The sequence below is a fragment of the Rana temporaria genome, chromosome 2, assembly GCF_905171775.1.
Source record: "Rana temporaria chromosome 2, aRanTem1.1, whole genome shotgun sequence".
In the NCBI taxonomy this organism is placed as follows: Eukaryota; Metazoa; Chordata; class Amphibia; order Anura; family Ranidae; genus Rana; species Rana temporaria.
The window spans coordinates 347,938,237-347,956,744 of record NC_053490.1 but is presented as its reverse complement, the minus strand read 5'-3'; the positions used below and the strand labels follow the sequence as shown (position 1 = coordinate 347,956,744).

Below are 18,508 nucleotides of genomic sequence, written 5' to 3'. Positions count from 1 at the left end.
TCTCCAGTTCATGGAGCCTGGGGGGGTCAGCCTGCTGTGACCTCAGGTGGTTGTTCTCCTCCTCCATGCGGCTTATGCACTCCTCCAGCTCTATGTACTCATGGATCAGCTCCTGCTTGCTCATGTCCTGCAGGCTCTCCACGTGGTCCTTCATCATCAGGAACTGGGTGGTGGTGTAAGGGGCCACCGGTGGGCCCTTGGCGAACATCTCGGCACGCATCTGGGACGCCCGCTGCGACTCCCTCTCCTCCAGTCGCTTCTTCTCCTCCCAGGTTCGCTGGTTATATGACTTCCAGGACCTCTTCTTCTTGAAGGGTGGCCGGCGGTGCCTCTTTCTGCCCAGCTCCCTCCAGGGCCCCTCCGGCTCAGGGCTGGAGCCCATGACCAGCTGACAATGGTGTTCCCTGTTGTCCGTAATAACAGATTGTACCATGAGGGCTTCGTAAATGGTGTCCAATGGTTCTTCCAGACCAAGCTCCTGGGGATCCCAAGCCGAGTCTACACAATGGGCTGCTGCTGGTGGGCGGTACCCAGGTTGAGACCAATTTGACCTGGTGTTGTCATTCACGGGGCAATTCTGCTTGAAGTGACCCAACTGTTTGCACCGGAAGCAGCGTTGTTCGTTGTCCTCCTGGCGTGGATAGCGAGGGCTAGATGTCACCGGTCTGTTAGGAGGTTGGTATCTAGCGGCTGGTGGGTGTGAGGGCGCCGTTGGTCGTGGAGGTTGTACCCGTGGTGTGACCTGGTTTGTCTTGCGAGTATCCGCATATTCATCCGCCAACTTCGCGGCCTCTGGTAGAGTCATGGGCCTGCGATCTCTCACCCAATCTTTGACATCCGTCTGGATGTGATTGTAAAATTGCTCCAGGAGCATTAGTTGCAAAATGTCCTCTGCGGTGGTGGCCTGGCTGCTGTTAACCCAGTTAGAGGCCGACAGGGACAGCTGGCATGCCCATTCTGCGTAAGAGTCTTTCGTGGTTTTGCGTGAGTCCCTGAACTTCTGTCGGTGGGACTCTGGGGTTACTGCATAACGAGCCAGGAGCACTTCTTTAACCCAGGCGTAGCTATGGATATCCTGATCTGGCACGGTCCGGAAAGCATCAGAAGCTTTGCCTGACAGTTTGCCTGACAATATTGCAACCCACTCTCTTCTAGCTATTCGGTGCAGGTTACATTGTCGCTCAAAATCCGCCAGGTAGTTATCAATTTCACAGTCCTTTTCATCAAAAGCTTTAAAAGCGCTAAACGGAATCTTCCTTGCGTCTGCTGTGCTGTACTCACTGTTCGGAGAAGGTGCGGCTGCTTGTTGGACTGCTGCCAGTTTTAACTGTAGTTCTGCGTCCCTTATTTGTTTATCCTTCTGTAGTTCTGCGTCCCTTATTTGTTTAGCCTTCTGTAGTTCTGCGTCCCTTATTTGTTTATCCTTCTGTAGCTCTGCGTCTCTTATTTCTTTAGCCTCCTCAGCTAACGGGTCCATCACTTTCAGCACCACATCCGGCGTTGGGTTCGGGCCGAACCACGCTAGCTTCTCTCTCATTAGCTTGTTGGCTGGCGATTCCTCCTCCTGAATCACTGGTGTATCCATCTCTTGTACTGCTGGCGTTGCTGCAATCCCGTCCTCCTGGTCTATCTCCATTGATTCCGCTATGATGACCCGCTTGGTTTTGTTGCTAGCAATCCTTCCAGTAGTTCTTCCAGTGTCTGCTTGGAATCCGGGTGTGAAGGAGAGTAGAAGGGAAGATCCCGCTGCTGCCAACCAATTTGTGACGGTATCGGTATGATATCCCCGCCAAGCATTCCCTCCTCTCCATACAAGAACATCACAGGATTCCCCACACATGAGTCAAGACTGGATGCTGGAACCAAGACACTTTATTGACACAAAAACTCAGCTTATATGTGGTTACAGCCTGTTAGGAACGCCCCCTCACACAGTGGGGTTTCCCATACAGATTATAGGAGACAAGTCGGAGCCGACCCTGCAGACACGTTTCTTTAGATAAAGACATCACTGGAGTTAATTACTACACTGAAGCAATCAGAATAATTAACATACTACTTCTCTAATCATTTAGCCTGATGATACAATACACATCTTTTAAGGGTAAACACAGATCTTCTTTACACAACACAATAGATCAATTAACGTTTAGAATAGTGAGGGGACATTAGCACGTCAATAACCTGTCAGAGGAATGAATCACACATGAAATTCCTTTCTACCTCTACCCATGGCTAGCAGGGAGCAGTACACTGAGACATATAGGCAAATGTATCACAGTTTATATAACACTCGTCGTAGGTCTGGTCAGTCAGTGTATGTCAGTTAGCCAGGTCAGTGTAGTGTATGTATGTCAGGTAGAGGTAGGTAGGCAAGGTCAGTGTATGCATGTTTCTTCTGCCCATCAGTGTACAGGTAGGTGAGGTCATTGTAATGGTCAGTGTGTCAGGTAGGTGAGTTTAGTGCCTATCATTGATGGGCAGCACTGGTAGGCCAGGCAGAAAGCAGCAAGTTAGCTTACCTCCCCTCACACAACGCCACCGCCCTGTGAAAAACACCCACATAATGACCACCCCGGATCCCCCCACAGTGCCACCACCGGCCTTCGGGCTGAAGCCCCTGGTCTTTTTGACACCTAGCAACACCCCTGCCAACAAGTGTCCCGGGGGACACATGTGGCCCGCGGAGCCCTCTGGTGTGGCCTGCGACCTCCTGCTCTGGGATGGCAGTTTAGCAAGCCACCACATAAGCCTGTATAGTGCTCCTGCCACAGTGATACCAAATGCACTCTGCCTGGGGCTGCAACAGCTGGTGATAACTGAATGGAAGACTCTTTTTAAAAGTAAGTTTACTACTAAAATCACAGTGTATTTATGGGCATATCTGTTATGCAGTGGTTGCTGGGCTGCTTTTAAACTAATCCGCAGGTGGAGCGCAGTGCATCTGTGGGTTACCTGCACTGAGCCAGCGACTTCAATTATTAGCTGCGGGTTTTATGAGCTTTCAAAAAGTACACTACACCTTTAGGATATAATAGAAGTCTATGGCAAAGTGCAGCTAACCCGCAGGAAAGCCACAGGTGCCTTGCTCTGCACAAATGGTGTGGGTAAACCACAGTGCATCAGTGTGAAAGCAGTCTTAGACCCCTTTCACACGATCAGTCCAACCCAATCAGACCATCCATTCAACTCTATGGAGTGGCAGATGTAAACAGGCTACCTCCAATCCAATCCGCTAAAAAAACAGAAGGTGATCCATCCCCTTCTGCCTGGGCAGATCGCATTGGAGGGCCCATAAAGTTGTATGTATCCGTGTCCGCTTTGCATATGCAGAGTGGACACAGACCTGTCATCCGCCAGCTCCACTCATCGTGGCCCGTGACCGATTACCAAGTCGCTTAAGTGACCCTCGCTCTTTAAAAGGTTGGGCACCCCTGCTGTACTATGTCATAATTTTTCTACAAATTTTTTTTCTTCTTACTTCTCCTTCATTTTACTCCACCACCTTTTCGATGGCACTGGACTACATATCACCAGTGAATTTACAGTATACCATCTATTAGATGCTCTATTCAACTTGACAATACTAGATGTTTATTTTCAACCTTTGATTTGAAAACCACAAAACTTATGAAATGGATGCTGTTTTTTTTTATATGTTTAAAAAACTGTTGTATTGCTATACTCTGTAGTGTTACTACTGATTATCATGGAAATTTCTCAATAAATCTTTTAAATTACAAAAAATACACAATACATACTTTCTGAAATGCAAATAAGTCCATTAAATTAACTGTCAAGGAAGAATTGAAGGATAATATTGTAACCTTACAAAAATAACCATACTTTACAAATAATGGTTAAGGCTTGGTACCTTAAAAATAATATGGATATTCTCTCCTAGTGGGTCCACATTCTGGAAAGTAAGTTTCAATGGTACAGCATTTGAATTGAAGTGTGAGCAGGCCTGAGAACAAAGAGACACCATTTTAATTACGCTCTGTATTTTAAACATGTCTACACCTGTTGCATGCTAATAAATCATATAATGTATCTATTTAATTTTATCGCTTGGTTACTCTGGTGGCACCTAGCATCCTCCTCTTGTAAATGGCATTGTTTCTGATTAATCATCTATCAGCAGCTGTGCCTAATGAAAAATAAAATATTTTTTTATTTTATTTTTGCTTTTTATTTTGCAGTGTCTTTAGAAATGCAACATTTAGTTAGCCTTGATTTAATGTGCAAATAATTCTGCCAAGAAAATGGACAAATGAAACATATAAACAAAAAATGTAAAATCTATATCAATAGCAACCCTGGTACTTTCAAAATTATCACTGGTTGAACTGCAAAACAAGGATATTTTACACATATTTATAACATTCAATTCTGTCTCTATGCTGCACAGTATACAATTGTCTTGTTACTACGTAGTGCAAGGGCCTGCCAGACAGCATACAATTTGAAAGTGTTTAGGGTATGACCTCATATTATATGGTTTTAGCAAATCTAATTGTACAAGAAAATTGTATAATGTGTAGCCAGCTCAATATGTCTAGTTATGAGGTCCAACCTGCCGTCACCTTCCCTTCACGCCACGCTAGATTTGACAACAGCTAGGAAGGAGACTTCTAGTAAATAACAATAGCCTGTCTCATCTCCAAGCACTTTACACAGACTAGTAAAAGCAAACGGAATACAGAGAGACAGGAGGCTAACCTCCCCCATTCCTCTTGCCTTTGCTCGTCTGTGGAAAGCACTCAAAGCCTGAGATAAAATGACAATATGAAGCAGCCATCTCTCTCCTCGCTCATGTTGAGTTGACCAAAGCATAGGTGGGTGGGGGGCAGCTTGGACCTCATAAATAGACTTTAAAAAAAGCACTTAGCAACATGGGACAATGTGTACTTTGTCTCAGGCCTCGTACACACGACAGAGTTTCTCGGCAGAATTCACCGAGAAACTCGGTCAAACCCGGATTCTGCCGAGAAACTCTGTCGTCTGTACACTTTTGGCCCGATGGAGCCGCCGAGGAACTCGTCGAGAAAATAGAGAACATGTTCTCTATTTTCTCGTTGTTCTATGGGAGAAGGCAGCCCGCCGAGCTCCTCGGCGGCTTCATCCCTGAACTCACCGAGGAACTCGACGTGTTTGGCACGTCGAGTTCCTCGGCCGTGTGTACGGGGCCTCAGAGGTGATGTAACAGCTCCAAAGTAAAATCCAAAGTATTACACTCATTTTTTACATTCCTGCCAAATTCACACTTGTACTACTACTGTTGCAAAATAAAATTCCACAAATTTCTATGGAAATTCATTTATTTAAGCATCCCAATAATAAACAGCTACAGTAGTACATTACATTTAATTAGACTTTTCTGTGCATGCAGTAGTATGGAAACAGTGGGGAGAGTCTGCAATGGGGGCTGTGCAGTTTCCCCATGTGCTGGGAAAATGAACCACTTGACTCCCAAGCTTATTCTGACATTTCTCATATACATGTAAAAATTTGTTGACTAGATACTTACTTAGAACCCCTAAACATTATGGCCCAGATTCACAAAGCGAGTACGCCGGCGTATCTACTGATACGCCGGCGTACTTTCAAATTTCCTGCGTCGTATCTTTGTTTTGAATCCTCAAAACAAGATACGACGGCATCTGGGTTAGATCCGACAGGCGTACGTCTTCGTACGCCTTTCGGATCTAAGATGCAATTCTTCGGCGTTCGCTGGGTGCCGTTCACGTCGTTTTCCGCGTCGAGTATGCAAATTAGCTATTTCCGACGATCCACGAACGTACGAGCGGCCGTCGCATTCTTTTACGTTGTCTCTAGTCGGCTTTTTCCGGCGTATAGTTAAAGCTGCTATGTTAAGTATGGCCGTCGTTCCCGCGTTTAAGTTGATTTTTTTTTTCGTTTGCGTAAGTCGTCCGTGAATCGGGATGGACGTAATTTACGTCCACGTAAAAACAATGACGTCTTTGCAACGTCATTTAGCGCAATGCACGGCAGGAAATTTAGGAACGGAGCATGCGCAGTTCGTTCAGCGCGGGGACACGCTTGATTTAAATGAAACACGCCCCCTACTCGCCGCATTTGAATTCCGCGCCGTTACGCCGCTTGAGATACACTACGCCACCGTAACTTACGGCGCAAAATCTTTATGTATTCGATTCAAAGCCAGGTAAGGTACGGCGGCATAGCGTATCTCAGATATGATGCGCCGGGGCAGATCTTTGTGGATCTGCCCCTATATATTTTCTGAGAGAAAAAGCGCAGGAGAATTTTTCTTCTTCTATAAAAGTAGATACCCCAAAGTATTTAGTAGGAAAAAAATTGGCACAGTTATTTTGAAGTTGAAGAGATTAATTAAAAAAAAGTTTTTTTCACAATTTTTCCGAAAATACTGTTGCCAGTGCAATACAGTATCACCATAGTGGCGCTGTACTGCTCCGGGGAGGATTATTTTTTTCAAAATTCTTTATTTATCCACAACAGAAAGCGCGTCCACATGGATCACAATAACAATGTAAACATGACGACATCCACAGGTATACAGACATAACTTAAGCAGGTGTATGTGTTCTCTAAATTTAACAAAATTGTCCAATGGACTAGCGACTAGTCCCAAGTCATCTCTCTGCGTGGGCGCCAGGCAGTCAGCATAGTACATATATTGCCAGTCCACCCACGCCACACCTACATTTGTGTTGCTAATCTAACATTTGTCACCTATAGGATGCGGTGTGGTGTCTAGGATCCAGGGACCCACCCTCCTTTTTCCAATATCTAAAAGATAACAGGAGAGAAAGAAAGAGAAGCAGAGAGCAGTAGCAGCTCCCGAGAGACATCCGGGAAAAGAGAAAGGAAGAGTAACTCAGAAAGATGGGTTCTCAATGGGGGTCATAAGGGGAAGGGGGGGCAAGAGGGGGGGTTCCAGCTCGCGAGCACGGAACATCACATCCGTCCAATCCGTCATCACGTATCTCAAGATGACGAGTTGCTACCGTCAGGGGGGGGGGGGGGGGGGAGTCCAGTGTGAGGTTCTAGGTCATTCCCCTAAGGGCCTGTCCCTAATCTGAGTAGGTGTACATGTTCCATAATTGCCAAGTTTGCTTGTATGATTCATGCCTATCTCGGTTTGTGAGTATCAGGTCCTCCATTCTATTAATATCATCCAACTTCCGCAGCCACATCGCTACAGTCGGTGGGATTTCCAACAAATGGGGATACACGCTTTGGCTGCGTCCAGAAGGTGACGAATGATCGATTTTTTGTAGACACGTGTGGGGGTGTCATTAGCATGTAACAGGAAATATGCTGGTTCGTCTGGGATCTGTTGTTCTGTGAATTTTTGTGAGATCCTCCTAATCTCCGTCCAGAAGGGTTTTAGCTTCGGACAAGACCAGAAGATATGAAGTAGTGTGCCCGTATCTCCTTGACACCGCCAGCAGACATCTGGCACTGTCCGAAAAAGTTTGCTAAGCAGGGCCGGAAGTCCGATACCACCGGGTCAGGATTTTGTAGTTCGTCTCCTGAACTTTAGTGCAGATGGAGGATTTGTGTGTGAATGTCAGTATTTGTTGCGTTTTCTTAACAGAGAATGTGCAGTGCAGTTTGCGTTCCCATTTAGCAATGCAGGGGATTTGGTGTCCGTCCGTCCGTCGGCGTAACCAAAATGTTATGTACGACGGATAGAGCATGTGGTAGTACTTCGGTGTCGGAGCATACCTCCTCCAATGACGTAAGAGCATGGCTCCCCGTGGGAGGGGGTGGCATGGTGTGTAGGAAATGGTTAAGTTGGTTCGCCCTCAGGAAGTCCAATTGATAGCGACCCCCCGGGTCCATTAGTTCTGCAAGTGTCCTCGAACGCCCTGCTTCGCTAAAGTGAGAGGCCTGGAATGTGCCAGACTCCCTCAGGGCTCGGAAATTTCACGTCCCGTATGCCTGGCTCAAATTGTGGGTTGCCCAACACCGGTCTTAGGGGTGAGTCCCCTGATGACAAGCTCGCTTGAGATAGCAGCCTAAAACAGACCCTGATCGTGTTTCCTATCGATAGGTGAGTCCGTATGGACTTATGTAGCGCCGTAGGGCACCATGGTGCACTTTGCAAAGGGATTTCACTCTGTGCCTGTTCCAGATGCGGCCACAGTTTTGTACTTCCATGTCTACACCAATCGACAAGGCGGTTTAGGTGCGCTGCGTGGTAGTATGTACGGATGTTTGGCATAGCCAGTCCGCCATGTACCTTGGGCAGGGATAGTATTGATCTGTGTATCCTGGGGTGTTTCCCAGCCCACAGGAAGGTTTTAAACATGGTTTGGACTTGTCTAAAGTAATCCGCTGGTACGTGAATGGGGAGGGCCTGAAGGAGGTACAAAAATGTGGGCAATATGGACAGCTTAAGTATGCTGCACCTACCGAACCAGGAATAGAGGCCGGTGGTCCATTGGTCTAACAACTTCTGGACAGCTTTTAGCAGCGGCAGGAAGTTCAGTCTGAAAATTTGGGAGAAGGACGGGGGTATACGCATGCCCAAGTAAGTCAGGGCTGTGTCTGTCCATTGTAAACCAAAGTTGCCCCGAAGGTGCGTCAGGTGTGGGTTCAAATACATTTTTAAATTGGATATCTGCCCGTAGTCTTCAAATTTGCGCATCAGGCCAGGAAGGGACGTCGCAGGGTTAGTCAGTGAAAAGAGCATGCCGTCTGCGTAGGCGGAGACCTTATACTCACCATCACCCACCTTAACTCCGGATATGTCCGGGTTTAACCGCACGCGTCGCAAGAAGGGTTTGAGGGAAAGCAAAAAAAATAGGGGCGACAAGGGGCACCCCTGTCGCGTCCCATTCGTGATCTGGAATGATTCCGACAACATCCCGTTAGCTCTGACTCTAGCCGTCGGGTCTGTGTAGACTGCCGATATCCAGTTCAAAATTTTGTGTCCCAGCCCAACGTGTCTCAGCGTGGCGAACATAAATTGCCAATTGACGCGGTCAAACGCCTTCTCGGCGTCTGTACTCACAAGGACGCAGGGTGTTTTCGTAGCATTCACGGTATGTAGTAGGTTCAAAACTTTGGCAGTGTTGTCCCTGGCTTCTCTGGTAGGGACAAACCCCACCTGGTCAAGGTGGATGAGACCCGGTAAGTGCTGTTGAATTCTGGATGCAAGAATTTTGGTAAGAAGCTTGAGGTCCACATTCAGCAGCGAAATAGGACGATAGCTCCCGCATTGGCTTGGGTCTTTCCCGTCTTTAGGGATGACCGCTATCTGTGCCTGCAGGGTAGATATGTGTAGCTTTGCCCCAGTACGAAGGTTGTTGAACAGGGATACCATCTTGTAGTATGCGACGGTCAGACCGTCTGGGCCTGGCGCTTTACCCGGCTTGGTGCTACCCAAAGCTGTTTGGAGTTCAGGTAGGGCAATGGGTTCGTCTAATATGTCTCTGGTGTTTGAGGGTTAAGTTGGTATGTTTGAGGTCGCCAGATATTCCTGGGAGAGGTCTGCGTCGGAGCCCATGGGTGTGGGGGGCGAGTTATATAGAGTGTGATAAAAGTCCCTGAATTTCGTCTGGCACCATGTTTAATGAGAATGCCACGACGACTGCCTTATGGGCCTCCCATACCACCTCCGGTTTACTGTCTTTGGTGTTGTTGGTACTAAAGTAATGTCCCAGTTCCTTCACTACGTCTGCTAGGATTTCAGGGTCCTGTAGTAAAGACTCATTCAACCTCCAGGGTTTCCTGAATTCCAGGGAGATTGATTGTGGGATCGACACCCTCTGTCCGCTGCGTGTGACAATGTGTGGGATATAGGACTCCTTGTTCTGTGCGCGAAGTGACTGGGCCAACATTCGCCCGCACTTGTCACCCGATTCATAGACCTTGCGTCTGCATATCCCGGCCCCGCCCAAGACCCCCCCCCCCCCCCCGACCACAATAACTGTTGAGATATAACATTAGCAATGCAATCTACCATAACATATAATCCGTGCAGAGCAACATAGAACGTGAAATAGAAAACAATAAAAAATAAAAACGATGCAAATATCAATATCGTAATAGTGCAGTAATTCCCAGGTCTTGTGGCAAATGGTGAGTGAGAGAGCGGAGCATCCTCAAACCTCTTGGCACTCAACACAAACCGGCAACCAGTCCCCCCATTTCACCCGATAAGGTAGGGCAGCAGCACCAGTCCTCCCATCCCCCTCCCACCCATCGCAGCGGGACCTGCATCAACCCTCTAACTCCCCCATGGCATCCACTCCCCCCTTCCCCACCGCCCCCCAGGCCCCCTAGGCCGCCAATCCAATCAACAGGGGTCCCACATAAGGATAGGATAGTTCTCCACCCACATGCCGGTTAGCCACCTCCCCCCGTCACAAAGTCCCGCAGAGACATGTCTTGTTTTGCAAAAGAGTGGGGAGTCCGGCGGAGCTCCACAGTACCCACCCCCCGGTTCATAGTACTCCCTCACCAACAGGGAGAGGGGGCAGAACATGAGCAGATTAAACATAGCTGTCTCCGTTGGGGTGTCACGGCTTCTGCAAGAAATACAGCTGATAGTGAGGCGATCCAGGGGGGGGGCGCACACTCCTCCCCAAAAGGGCCAGGGTGCGATACAGCAGTGCGGGAGCCCCCAACACTACACAGGTGGCCGTAGATGGGGTTTGGGCTGATGGTCTAGAGTCTACCTACCCCACAGGCGTCAACAGCCGGGCGATGTCACCAGCGTGGGGTGTATATCCGGACCGGAGGGGGGACAGGGGCAGCAACAATGATGCAGCCATCTCAGGGACATCAATTAACGTAGGCTGTACGGGTCATATTTTAACGCCCCAATTCCTGGGCCCTCCGGGTTCAGGGGAGAAGTCCCGTCGCCGGTGCAGCTGGGGTTAAGTAAAGGTCTGCGGGTTCAGCATGAATGCGTCTTCAGCATGAATGCCCAGGGTGTAAAGAAAAAGACCACTGCATCCACGTCCATGAGGCTGATGCAGTCCAGCAAAGTCATACTGGGAAGTGAGGGAAGCCGTACAGGGGGGGAGATAAAGGATACTATATGAAATGTGGGGCACGCTCTAACAGCGCGGGAGCCCCAGAACTGTAAGGCTGACTGTCTCCATGAGTCGAGTTAACAACCCGCTCTCCTCCGTCCAGAAATAGTGCAGCATCCGGGCAGGGCAATCTACATGAGGGCTAACACCGAGCAGGGGGGGCGGGGGCCGGGGCAACAACAGCATAGTCACCCCAGGGGGCATAGGCCGCACAGATCCCGTGCTGCTCGGACCAGGGGAAGGGGATAGTCATCAGCTTGGGTGGTGGCGGCAAGAGTCCAGGGAACTGCGGCATACGACCTACTCACGTGGCTCCTCTCCGGATGGTGCTCTGTGCCGTCTCCTGCCGCGGCCCGACTGGCGGTTCTGCGCTGCTGGTCTGTAGGCAGAGGGACCCGATCTTCCAATCGTACACGGGCGAATTTGTAGCCAGTCTGGTACCGGCACCTGATCTGTTCCCATAAACCGAAAAAGGGCCGGGAGGTCCACCGGTGTCTGTACGGTGAAGGCCGCTCCATCTTTCCGAAACGTCACAGAAAGTGGATATCCCCATCTATAGGTGAAACCCTGTCGTCTTGCCAGGTCTAGGATGGGTTTCAGTAGTGCCCTCTGGCGCAGCGTCGCCCTGGAGAGGTCCGGCAAGATTTTCATCTGGGAGCCGCTCAGAAGAATCTCGCCTTGTTCCCATGCCCTCCAGACAATGCGTTCCTTCTGGGCACATCGTAGGAGTCTGCATACCACGTCTCGGGGCCTACCTGGGTCGGACGATCTGGGGCCCAAGGCTCTATGCGCCCGATCTACTTCGACGACACCCGACGGGTCCTCCAGCACCTCTCGGAACAGGCCCTGCAGCGCCTCCTCCAGGGTTTCAGCATCTACCGATTCCGGTATACCCCGGAGCCGCAAGTTGTTGCGGCGGCTCCGGTCCTCGACCTCTTCCAGGTGTAGTTGGAGCGCGACAGCCGTGTCTCTTTGGTGATCCCTTTCCCGTTCTAGGCCGGCGACCCGCTGCTCCAAGGCTGTCAGTGACCCCTTGCCCGAGGACACCCTGTCCGCCAACGTGGATACCTTGCCTTCACCTCCTGGAAATCGCGGTGGTGAGTTTCTTCCAACCTTAATATCAGGGTTTCAATGTCGGACCTGGTTGGCAGGGCCTGTAGCAGCACCCGTATGTCCTGCTCCGCCGAGGTGCCCCCCGACACCAGGGCTGGGGTCGCCATGTCTGGATGTGTCGTCTCCGCCTTGGGGCACAGGGCCGGGCCGTCAATGGAATAGATCCACTCTTCTTGGTCTTGGGCCTCTACATGCACTGCCTCGTGGTGCTGTCGCCTTTGCTCCCGGTGAGATCTGCGGCTGGAGACCAAAGTAGCGGTGTAGATCGTCGGTTGTGACACTAGAACGGGTCACCCGGGTTGCAGCTTTGTTCCTTTTGGCAGATTGCATGCCTGGTCTAGTGGCGTTTTGGTCGGCTAGAGGGATTATTTTTTAACACTATGATTGCTTATACGGTTATCATCACTGTAATAAGCAATCACTTTTACTTTGTGAATGGTATCCATTCATGTGTCATTTTTTACTATTGTGATTTGGTGAAGCAGGGAGCTCTCTGTGAGAACCTTCCAGAAAGACAATGAGAATCCAATTGCAGAAAAAGACTGTAGCCGGTAGATTCTCACAGAGCATCCCACGTCAAAACAACAGAAATACATTTTCTTCAGGATGTTTCGGGTCAGGACATAATGAAGAAAGGAATGTCCTTGTTGAAGTGGAAAGATGAAACCACCTTTGAATGAAAAGAAGCTTTCAGCCTTAAGGCAACTTTGTCCCTGTGGAACACTATGAAAGGCTTTTTACAGGATAAGGCCATTAACCCAGAGGCCCTCTGTAAGAGGACTGTTAGAATTTGCCCGGCGCGCACACATACGGGCAACGGCAGATTCCCATATAAGCCAATGCGCGTGCGCATCGCACTGCTTGCACGTGCAGGAGCGCACCTCCAACCACAATTGGCGGCAGACGGCCTATTTGAAGGATGCTATGACTTCTGACAAGTGCTGACTGGTCTTCAGCTGTGTCCCAATATTCTGAACCCTTTTAAACTTGGCTTGATTCCTGTTGCTGAACTTTGGCTTTCCACGACCCTGCTTTTGGACTCTGATTACTGGTTCCTGATCCTGGCTTCCCATCTGACCTTGCTTCTGCTTATTCCTTGATTACTTCGCTGCCTGCCTGTTACCGAACCCGGCTATCCCTGTGACCTTGCTCCAGTCTCCTCATTGGCTCAACACTGTCTCTGAGTGCCCAAGCTGGCTGTCCATCCTCTCAGCTTCCCTGGGTCCAGCTCCTTACCAGATGTTCTTCCTGCACCTCCAAGCCTGCAACTACACTTACAAGTTCTGCATGCAACACTTACAGGCACTCGTGTTCCTCCTGACCCTAGCCACCATCTGTTCCACCTCCAGTGGGGCTTGGGCTGGAGATACAAGGGAGGCCGACCTCATCATTTCAGACTCCTACCAGCCACGGATGGAGTCTGAAAGGGAGGCCTCTCCACCAGAGGACAGTTACAGATCTATTTATGCGCTATTAAATATTGTCTAGAAGTTATAAGAGAATCTTATGGAAGAGCGACTTCCGTATGAGTTGAATGTCGCATCGGCCTGTGCTCCTCTCAACAGTCTTAGATTCTTCTACTCAGAGTCCGGCCTGTTCCCTGAGGCCACTCCCCCCCCTGGAACCCAGGGTGCCTAAGCCCGAATGATTTTACGGATATCACAAGAAGTTTCTGGAATTCCTGTGAACTATACTTTTGCCTGTTACCCCGAACCTTTGCATCAAAGGACATCAAGGTGGTGTTTATCACGATACTACAGAACAAACCACTTTCCTGGGCTCATCATCTTCGGGAACAACATGACCCTGTTCTGACAGCTATGGATTCATACTTCTGAGCTATGGCTCAGCTATATGCCGATCCCTTCTAACAACAAGCTGCTGAATCCATGCTTGGCAAATTGCAGCAAGGGCCAAGGCCTGTTGTGGATTACATAACGGACTTTCGGGTTTGGAGCACAGATACCAAATGGAATCATTCTGCACTTCGCCACCAGTTTTGACTAGGACTTTCTGACACCTTAAAAGTTGAGCTTGCCAGAGTGGGAGTACCAGCATCCCTGGAAGATCTGATCAACTTAACCATTCAGATCGATCGGCGATTACGAGAAAGACAATCCGAATAAAAATCAAAAGAAACCCTCTCTGTGGCTTCAAGGCTAGATGTCCCTGCTTCCCCATCTGTTAAACTCTCCAGAAGGAAGGAACAGCATAAGGCACCTCATAGTAGTTTTAGAATATCTCCTCTTTCTCCTGCTGAACGTCTTCGTTGATTACATGGCTATCTGTGCCTCTATTGCAGGGAGGCTGGTCACTTTATACAGACTTGTCCGGCAAAAACTTGCAGGTCTTTTTCCTGTCAGTCTCACATGATGCATCTCCCTGGGAAGGATCGGTCACATGTCTCTCTTTTTATCATGCTCCAGTTTTTTGAAAAGACAGTTTCAGTACTTGTAATCATAGACTCTGGTTCCTGTAGCTGTTTTGTGGACTCAGCATTTGCCTCTCTTCTTCAGCTACATGTGTGTGCCAAGAGGCAAGGATTTCATGTTCATCTGGCTGACGGCTGCGGCATTAAATCTAGCCCAGTTACTCAAGAGACTTTACCTGTTCTTTGCCAGACTTCTTCAGGCCACCGCAAACTCCTTTGTTTGTATGTCATAGCTTCCCCCATGTTCCCCGTCATCCTTGGCATTCCGTAGCACATAACCCTCACATTAATTGTGTCCTCATAGGACTTATGATTGTCCTATTAAAATGTACCAGGAGTGGAGATCCGGTTTGGTCAGGTTTATCCCCTCTCTCAGCCTTAAGTGGAAGCCCTGCATACTTATATCGACAAGAGTCTTGAAAAACACTTCATCTGGCCTTCCACTTCACCAGCAGGTGCCAGTATTTTCTTTGTTGAAAAAAGACCATACCTTAAGGCCCTGTGTGGACTATCGTGACCTTAACAGGGTCACTGTCAAAAATTGTTACCCCCTTCCTCTGATCCCTGAACTCTTTCAAAGACTGCGAGGGGCATGAGCTTTCTCCAAAATGGAATGGTGCTTATAATCTTGTCAGAATCAGGGAAGGCGATGAATGAAAGATGGCCTTTCGGACACGCTTTGGACATTTTGAGTATCTAATCATGCCGTTCGGACTCTGCAATGCTCCAGCCACATTCCAGCATCTAGTGAATGATGTTTTTCGGGACTTTCATGATTTATTCGTCATTGTATATTTGGATGACATCCTTATATTCTCTGAATCTTTAGAATCCCATTGGACTCATGTTAAGAAAGTAATGGGTCGACTGCGGGAACACTGCCTTTTACGCAAAGGCTAAACAATGTGACTTTGAAAAACAAATTGTACATTTCCTGGGACTTGTCATTTCTGCCGAAGGTATCTCCATGGACCCACAAAAAGTCACCTCTGTCTTGGAATGACCTGCCCCTGCAGACAGGAAAGCTGTTCAAAGGTTTGTGGGATTTACCAACTTTTACAGAACTTTATTTTTAAGAACTTTTCTGGCATCATCAATCCCATTACTCAGTTTACGAAACAGCGTGTACCCTTTACGATGGACCCCAGAAGCCCAAACAGCCTTTGAACAGTTAAAAGCTTTATTCACTTCAGCTCCCATCTTGAAGCATCCTGATCCATCCTTAGATGCCTCTGAAAATGCAGTAGGGGCTATATTATCTCAACGCCAATGTTCCAAATCATTGCTCCACCCTGTGGCCTTTTTCTCTAAGAAATGAAATCCTTCCGAAAAAAACTATGATGTTGGTGACCGAGAGCTACTGGCTATCAAGGCTGCGCTTGAAGAATGGCGTTACCTCTTGGAGGGAGCGTCACACCCAATTCTCATTCACGGATCATAAGAATCTCAAGCATTTGAAGACGGCTAGACGACTAAGACCCCAGCAGGCAAGTTGGGCACTTTTCTTCTCTCGTTTTATGTTCCACATAACTTATCGCCCTGGCTCAAAGAACTGGAAACCAGATGCCTTGTCCCGCATGTTCAGTGACCCAGTTGTATCCTTGGAACCTTATACTATTCTACCAGCCAAGAATTTTTTACTTCTTCAGGCGGATTTATGTCACAAATAAGAACAGATGTGGTAAACCAACCGCCTTCCAAAGATCTGGCTCTTCAACTGAGGGATGGCCTGTACTTTCATAAGAAGCAAATCTTTATCCCTGAGCAATTCAGAGATTTCGTCCTGAGGCGATGTCATGATCACCCCCTAGCAGGTCACTTTGGGATCCGCAAGACGGCTGATTTGATCTCCAGTACATTCTGGTGGCCAGACTTGATGCGGGACTGCAAGAGATATGTTAAATCTTGTGTTACATGCCTTTGGAACACAACAGACAGAGTCAGAATTTGGGGTCTACTTGTGCCCCTCCCTGTACCTGAGAAACTATGGAGCATGATTTCCATGGATTTCATCTTTGAACTCCCCCCATTGAAAGACTTCACCACCATTTTTGTTGTGGTTGATCGCCTGACCAAGATGGCTAATTTTGTACCCCTACAAGGAACTCCTTCTGCCACGAGACTGCCTCAGCTTTTATCAAGGAGGGGGGCGTGGCTTGGACATGAGGCAGTAACATCGTGTCTCGTGTGAGCTCCGGCACTGGCACCTGTTAAATTTGTTTTTTCACCAGCCTTTCTTGCCTACACTCCTATGGCCGGCATGGGAAAGAGGTCGGGAAAGACTCTGCCTAAAAAGAGCGCCTCTGCCAAACCTATCAATCGATTCCTTGCCATGGAACAGGAGGATTTTCCTGACTCAGATGGCCTAGGCCGCTCGCCTCGCGGGTCAGGTGCGGGCTCCGCCCCCCGAAAAAAGGCCGGAAACCAGACATCACTCTCTAGTGTCCTCCGGAGGCTCGGAATGTGAAAGGAGCCTGGTCAGACGATCAGGGACTGCTGGTCCTGCGACTCTGCCCACTACTGCGGACCTTGCCTCTATGCTGCTGGTCTTGGAGAAAATAATTAAAAAGGAGGTGTGTGTGGTGCGCACCCAGGTTCTAGAAGGAGTGGAGGACTCTGAGCTGCGGCTTGACAGACACGCAGCGGCCATATGGGACTTACAGGCTACTATTCGCAATCTGGCGATAGCCCACAGAATGGCGCTTTACAAGATAGAGGATCAGGAGAACCGCAAATCGGAGAAATAACATCCGTATTAGAGGTTTGCCCGTATTAGAGGACCTGGCGGCCTCCATCCGTGGCATTTTCAACGGCCTTCTGGGTAACCCAGCGGACAATCCCTTGAAACTGGACAGGGTCCACCATGCTCTACGCCCTCACAACTTATCCTCAGATGTCCCCCGCGATGTCATCTGCAGGGTTCATTACTTAGAGGAGAAATAACTGATCATGCAAAAAGCGAGTTTGACGGCGTCACCCTCTCTTTCTTTCTGGACCTGGCCAGGGAGACTCTGGAGCGACGAAGGGGACTGAAGCCCCTTACGGAGAAGCTCCAGGAGGCATCTATCAATTACAGGTGGGGATTCCCGGCGGCACTCGTCGCAAACAGGGATGGAAAGACTGCCATCCTCCGCTTTCCAGAGGATTTGGAAGCATTTTGCATGGATCTTAACATCACGCCTCCTGAATTGCCCGGATGGTAAGATATTATACCCGCTCCTTCTACCCCCTCTGACGTGCAGTGGCAGAAAGTTTCTAAGAAACGCTGTTCTGCTACCCTGGGTTCCAGCTTGCATGCTGACTAAACCCCTGCCCTGCAAGATCTCGGCTTACGCTGGGCTGTGATATGGGCCTGTGACACACACGTAGTTGAATGGTGAACATTTTATGCTGTTTTAAGGTGTTAGTGCTTTCTCGGGAATTGTTATTTCTAGTTATGTTGTTAAGACTGGTTTGTTTAATGCCTTTTATTTTTGTACTTATATCCTGTCGCTGTGGCCATGTTGCCCTGTGTCCAGGGCCGATCCTAGGCAGGGTGCGCGGGGTGCCCGGCACCCAAGTGCCACAGAGGTGGGGGCCCGAAGCTCCAAAGTGCTCCCCTCCCTCCTCCTTGTCTGTGTCCAGGGGGGGAGCGCATGTAGCGGGTGCTGCGGTTCCTCATCCCGGTTGCTTTCTACGCTGGCAACTGACAAGAGCGCATACCTCCCGCTGTCCCCGGAATCCGGGTTGGGTACCGCAACGTAGCCTAGTACCGGAACACGTTCTAGGCTCCACTAATTAATTATGTCCAGTGCACGTGGAGCAGTCTCCTGTCTGCCCCGCCCCCTCTGCGTGTGTCAGCTCTTCTCCCATAGGCGGTGTAATGAGAGGCTTCTGGATTGGCCGGAGCTGCTGCCAATCATCCTGTGCA

The 18,508-nt window shown here is 49.1% G+C and overlaps 1 protein-coding gene across 1 annotated transcript in view; it reads right to left on the bottom strand.

The window, feature by feature from the left end:
- PIK3C2B (phosphatidylinositol-4-phosphate 3-kinase catalytic subunit type 2 beta) overlaps nucleotides 1-18,508 on the bottom strand; it is a 1,746,470-nt gene that overhangs the window by 451,118 nt on the left and 1,276,844 nt on the right. The window contains 1 exon segment of the mRNA XM_040339537.1: nucleotides 3,875-3,967. Within this exon segment, the coding sequence (XP_040195471.1) occupies nucleotides 3,875-3,967 (93 nt within the window).